Raw genomic sequence first — 6,699 nt, forward strand, 5'->3', positions numbered from 1 at the left:
TGTTGCCCTCATCACCTTTTTGAAAACATTTTCTTTCTGCTTGAGCCCTTGGTATCAGCTTCTCACTTTTCCCCCTCCCCTCCCCCGCCCTCCCTGCACAGGGGAACGAGCAGGACTGAGGACCCTGAGGCCGATGGCTCCTCTGCCAGTGGAGGTCCAGCCACCTGTCGGGGCAGCCACAGCTGGAGGCACTCAGCCCTTCCTCTGAGTCCGTGCTGTGGCAGGCCACGGCCCATTGGCCACATCTTCCTCTTGTCGGGGCCCCTGCTTAGTTCTGACCTGAGCGTCCTCTGAGGGGCTTCGGTGAGTCTGTGGGGAAGTCCCTTCTGCTCTGTGTTGCCCACCAACTTTCTGAAGCCCCTCGGTGTCTTTTCAAATAATTAGAAACATCCTGTAGGTTCAAACCTAGGTGATGGGTTCCTGGTGGTGTGTACCATGTCTGGGTTTGTCCCTTTGAGAGAGTTGCTAATTTGAGGTTCATTAACACTCCCACACACAAACATCGCCATCTCCGTGGATTGGCCTGTTGGTAGAAGGAAGTCTATATAAATTTGTAGGGAAATGGTTTTGGAATCAATGTCTAACTACATTCAATTCACCTGAACGTCTCCTTGCACACCCTTCTTAGTGTCTTTGACGACCAGTGATGACCAGCTCGTGGTCCTTGGGGTCCCTGTAACAGTGGACAAGACTAATCCCTCAGGGGCGTGGACCCATGCTGGTGGCTCACGAGACAGAAGGAAACACTGTGCTCTCATCACAGTTCCTTTGAACCTGTCTCTGCAGCTGCTGCGACACTTGACCTCGATGAGGGTCCTGAGTGATCCACTTGACCAAAGTCCAGATGCAAAGCCTCACCGATACTTGTTTGCTTTTAGGGAGCATCTGCTGTGCATCGTTCTGGCAACCGGGCCATTTAGGGCTCTGCTCACACAGCCCAAGGCTGCAGTCCTGCCTCTTCATTGTCTCGTTTTCCCTTCGAGGCGATGAAGAAGATCAGGTACACCTTAGTCCCGAAGGTGACATCTTTGCCTTTTAACACTTCAAAGAGGTCTTTTGTGTACAACTCTTTCCGACTTCTAACACTGTGAAGTTCAACTTTTAACCCACTGAATCAGGTGGCAGGTGAATTAAATGTTAGTAAAAGTGCTAAAGGAGGGAGAGGTCATTTGCTGAAGCTTTGCCCAGTGCAGAACTGGCTCTTTCAGAGTTTAACCGCAGGACTGCCAGTGTGTTGTGTGAGTCCTGAAGGGACAGTTGCATTTGCATCCTGCAGTGTGCCGGCCTGTTATAAAATTGTCCACATTCTCTTCGTAGGGTGAGAAGAAAAGTAACATTTTAGATTCACAGAACTTGGAGATGTGAATGGCATGTGTTGTACGGATCTTCTGACCTGCAGGGCAGCCGCCTTCTGCCTCCCCGAGCCGGAGGGAGATGGCAGCCTGCTTGCCACTTTCTTCTGTCTGCACTGAGAGAGGCCACCGGCCCGCCCACCTTCAAGCCTGCAGGAGGCAGAGTTAGTGGGAGCCTGATGTACGAGCAGTTGACCCATCCCTGGATTTGTCCTCTGCTTTCTTCTCCATGTGCGATGGTTGGTGGGGAAATGTTCCTTTTGAGTGCTCTTTGCTCAGCCAGCCTCCTGGTCTATAAAACTCTTAAGACTTTCACTGATTTGAAAGATTGGGTTAGAATCTCAAGGGTTTGACGTCAGATAAGGAAGAAGGATCTCCGAGCCTCTGACTCAAGTCGAGAACCGCCGCGCTCAGGGCTCCCTGCTGTGGCCGAGGAGGCAGCAGAGGCTCAGAGTGGTAGCTCTTCAAACTCAGGTACCCTGTGTGCTGCTGCCTGTCTCAGGTAGAACAAGACAGGCCCTTTGGAGGGGTGGGCAACCTATTTTTGCCATTTGGAGACGTCTAACAGTTGAGGGCCTTACTGATCAGACATTGGATTAATTGGCCCTAATGAGCTGGCTGGAGCTGCTTCTCTGTGATGTGGCCTGTGCTGTTCGCTGTATCGACGGCTTTGCAGGCCTCCCGTGGCACGGCCTACGGGAGAGAGACAGGCTTTCTACTTGCGTGGAGAGTTGCTGCTGTATCGGAAGCCCGCGGGGCAGTTGTCCTACCCTGTCCTGTAGGGTCTCTGTGAGTCAGCATTGACTCGAAGGTAGTGAGCGTGGAGGGTGTTAACGGCCCACGAGCCAGGCGAATCCCACCTGCTGCTTCTCCTGGCTCCTGAGAGGCCCACTTTTTGAGACCACCAACTGCTCTCATTCCTGGTCGTGGGGCACCGGCAGGATGCCGTCACGCTCGAGCCCCTGTGAGAGCAGAGACCCCTAGTCTTCCCAGACGATAGAAGCCCTTATTTGACAAAAGTGCAAAAAAGGAAGGTGGGAATATCCCATCATCCCTCTCCGTAGAGTTTCAGGATGGTAACATCTTCCTGCACGTCTTAGTGATTACAGTTGTGTTTATGGTGTCTCATATACACTTGCATGTATAATTCTCTACAAATTGCAGATGTTCTGTGAACATAGTTTGGCCTTTTGCTTTTTCAGTTCACATTGTGAACGGTTGCAATGTGAAGTCCACAGGTGAAAAGGATTTTTGGTCACTTTACAGAATGACTGTAGAAGTGGACTGTAATTACTATTGTCATGGCTGTTATGGAACAGAAGTTCCCAGGTTTGGGTTACTAGATGAACGTTGGTATACATAAAATTATGTTAGCACTGTGGTTTTATGTCTTCAGTAGTTTCCCAGAGAACGATTGTGTTTTCTCAAACTGCTGCTTCATCTAGATTCTGTAATTCACTGCAATGGTCATACAGAACTCACAGACGATGATGACAGTGTTTTATTAAGGAAATAACATACCTCCACGCAGGGCAGGTCTCTCTGTGAGAGAGACCTGTATGGAGGGAACCAGAAGAGCCTGACCCCGAGGTGTGCCACACCCCATTTTCACAGGAGCCCCCATAGTGCCTGCAGGTCCAGGGGTGAAGCTGGCTCCCAAAGGATACCCATGGCCTTCAGAGGGGCTCAGAAGTCTGGACATCCAGGGTGGCCACGGAGGGTGCAGCTTGTTTGCTGGGGAGGTAGTGTGGTTTGGCGGAAAGGACCCTCAGAGGAAGGGCGCCCTGGACCCAGCCCGGCCACGATCTCCTCCGACAGTCCTGGAGTGCAGTGGGTGCTCCACTCTTCTCCCCACCCCTCCTGCCCTCCTCAGCCACCAGTCATTGTTACACAGCGCACTTGCAGCAGTTTGTCTTGTTTGATGAAAGCGCATTTGAAACCCTGGCAACAGTGGTGCTTTCACTCCTAGTTGCTAAGGGCGTGCATCTGTCTGTCTGTCCATCCGTCTGTCTCTGCCCCTCCAGATACACGTGCCAGCCGTGTGAGATCGTGGCCGACTGCGGGCCGTTCTCCGACAGGAGCGGGCTGTATGAACGGCTGCGGCTGGAGCTGGAGGAGGCCCTAAGCTTCGTCAATGACTACAACGTCCCTGCTCACTGCCGAGAGAGAGACTCCACCTTCATTTCCAGACAGGTGAGCGACCAGAGCCCTCCTCGTCTGTCATGTGGCGCCTCTCTGGTCTCACGTTTTATTTTGGGTTGAGTGATTTGACAGTCATTTATTTATATGAAGTATCAAAACCCAAACTCATTGCCATCCTGACCCCTAGTGACCCTGTGGGACAGTCGCACTGCCCCCCCACAGGGTTTCCCAGACTGTTGGTCTCGATGGGGGCCGACAGCTTCCACCAGCCCACCAGAGAGCTGCCGGTGGGCTGGCATTGGGCTTGAGCTTCAGCACCCCCAGCTTCAGCTCCCCTTGATTCTTTGGGGAGAGGGGCTGGGTGCTAACTGTAAGGAGTGGCTGCCACCTCCTGTGTTTCTCAGTGTTCAGAGCCCGTGTCCACCTCCCACCCCCCACCTTTTGAAAAGAAGCAGGTCCCCGAAGTGTGGACTCTTCAGTATCTCCTGGCCACTTGCTGGAAATGCTAATGCCGCTCCCCCCACCCCACCCTGAATTCGAAACTTAGGTGGGGGCTGGCAGCTGGGGCTTGTCTGGTGAGCCCTCCATGATGTCCCATGAGAGGCTTGGCCCTGGAGCTGAGGGGCCTTGACCTCCCTCCTGACCGATGTCGCAGCAGCCCTGCCCCTGCTCCCCCAGCTCTGTGCAGGCTCCACGCTCAGACTCTGTCTAGCCCCTCTGACCTGGTGGCTGTTTCCTACCATGATCGTCTGTCTCGCCATTGTAGCCCAGGGCCTGGCTTCTCTGGCCTCTTTGCGTGTGTTGTTTGTCCGCAGTGACAGCGTCCCTGCCAGGCCCCGAGGCGGGCTGTCGATGGCGTCCCGGGACACGGGGAGATGTGCACAGGGCACGGCGGGAGGGGTGGGGAGTGACCCCGTCACAGAGCGAGAGTGGTACTCATTATCCTTGTGGTGAGGGTTCTGAGACGAAGAAATCCCCGTGTTTCTCCCTCGATCAGCCAGTGGCTTCAAACTGCTGCCCTTTCAGACTGCAGTCTGACTTGTAACCACGCTGCCACCAGGGCTCCCTCCTCTGTAGAGAGCACCTCTTCACCTGTTACTTTTCACCGGCAGGACAGCAGGCGAGGGTCTGATCTGTGGTCAGAGTGCAGACACTCGTGCATCACACACTGGGGCCTACAATTCCATGGTCTTGCCTCCATTTTCACAAGGCTCGTTAGAAGCCCTCGTGTATGTCTCCGAGAAACAAGGCCGCTGCCTTCAAGTCAGTTCCGGCTCCGAGTAACACTGCCCCTACAGGGGTTCAGGGTCTCCAGGCCTTTCTTCCATGGTGCCTCGGGTGGACTCACCCCTTCAGTTTTGGATTAGCAACCAAGTGTGTTGACTGTTGGCGCCCCCAACCCTACCCCCCCCCACACACCCAGGTTGATCTGTCTTAAAAAAAATAGAGCACAAACCCATTGCCACCAAGTGCGCTCTGGTTTGGCCTCACAAAGACCCCGTGGGACAGTAGAGCTGTGCACCTGGGCTTCCAAGGCTGGGCTCCTAGGCAACAGGCTGGTGGCTGTGTCTCCCACAGAGCGGCTAGGGGGGTCCGAACCACCAACCCTCTAGTGAGCAGCTGACTGTTGAGTCACTGAACCCCCCAGGAAAACACCTCTCTCTCACACACACACCCTCTTAGACACACAAGCACACACACACACACACCTCCTCCCCCCTTCCATAGCCTCAGGGACTTCACCTCTGGGTTTAGATGCGTGGGATTGGTAGACCTTGTCTCTCTTAGTTACACTTTCTCTCTCTCTCTCTTACACTAGTCACATCTCACTTTCCCTGTCCCCACCCCCCACCCTCCAGCCTCAGAGACGTCCCCTCCGGGTTTGCACGCGTGGGGTGGGTGGCTTTTGAAGGGCTGCTGGGCGGCTGACGTCTGCGGTGTGTCTGGCAGATACTCTCGGACTGCCGCGCGGTGCTGACGGTGCTGGGCCCCTGGTGTGCAGACAAGGTGGCGGGCATGATGGTGCGGGAGCTGCAGAAGTACATCAAGCACGAGCAGGAGGAGCTGCACCGCAGGTTCCTGCTCCTCACGGACACGTGCCTCAGGAAGGTGCACGCCCTCTGCGAGGAGCACTTCTCGCCCGCTGCCCTGGACCTGCGCTTTGTGACGCCCAAGGTCGTCAGGCTGCTGGAGATCCTGCGCAAGTACAAGCCCTACGAGCGGCAGCAGTTTGAGAGCGTCGAGTGGTACAATAACCGCAACCAGGACAATTACGTGTCCTGGAGCGACTCCGAGGACGAGGACGAGGACGAGGAGATGGAGGAGAAGGAGAAGGCCGAGACCAACCTCCCGTCGCCCTTCACCAACATCTTGTGCGGGGTCATTTTTGTGGAACGGCGGTACACGGCCGTGGTGCTGAACAGGTGAGTTGGCGGTGGGAGTCTGTGCTTCCCTCCCCGGGAGCCGAGAGGGGCTCTTGGTTTTGCGGAGCTGCCCCAGAGCTGGCAGGAGAAGGGAGGGCGGGCCTGGACCTGTGCCTGCCATCGGTCACTCGGCCTGCACTATGGATGGAGGGTGTCCTTGCTGTTGGCAGGTGCCATCGAATCTGCTCTGACCCACAGTGACCCTGCGCCTTCCTCACACCTGTTCAGGGCTTGAGCCCATCGTCGCAGCCATGGACCATCCTCTCCTTGGGGCCTGCCTGTTTCATCCTCTGCCCCCACTCGCAGCAATCATGATGTCCTTCTCCAGGGACGGTCTCCCCTGGCAGCATGTCCAGAGTGGATGAGGCGCAGGCTTACCATCCTTGCCTCTAAGGAGCACTCTGCCGTACTTCTTCCAAGACAGGTCGGAATGTGTAGGAACTTTCCCCAGAGGCCGGTTGGATGTGATGCGGATCCACCCACTCTGTTGAAAACACACAGCAAGTGCACAGACTCAAGTTAGAACACCTCTGTTTCAGTCCTTCTTTAAGTCAGATGCCCGCTACTCCTCAACTCCGGCCAGACCTCATGCCTGGGCCCCCCTCCATCTCAGGGTGCACTCTGCCTGACCCCCCTCCCCCTCCATCTCAGGGTGCACTCTGCCTGCCCCTCTCCCCCTCCATCTCAGGGTATACTCTGCCTGGACCCTCCCCACTTCATCTCAGGGTGCACTCTGCCTGCCCCCCTCCCCCTCCATCTCAGGGTACACTCTGCCTGCCCCC

General features: G+C 55.5%; 1 protein-coding gene across 1 annotated transcript in view; it reads left to right on the top strand.

The window, feature by feature from the left end:
- Positions 1-6,699, top strand: part of DICER1 (dicer 1, ribonuclease III) — a 42,660-nt gene that overhangs the window by 7,569 nt on the left and 28,392 nt on the right. Inside the window, exons 8-9 of the mRNA XM_004699097.2 lie at positions 3,377-3,545; positions 5,445-5,917. Of these exons, the coding sequence (XP_004699154.1) occupies positions 3,377-3,545; positions 5,445-5,917 (642 nt within the window). The remainder of the gene's footprint in view (positions 1-3,376; positions 3,546-5,444; positions 5,918-6,699) is intronic.

Source organism: Echinops telfairi, unplaced genomic scaffold (assembly GCF_000313985.2).
Source record: "Echinops telfairi isolate 266 unplaced genomic scaffold, ASM31398v2 ScPeMD7_18;HRSCAF=68, whole genome shotgun sequence".
NCBI lineage: Eukaryota > Metazoa > Chordata > Mammalia > Afrosoricida > Tenrecidae > Echinops > Echinops telfairi.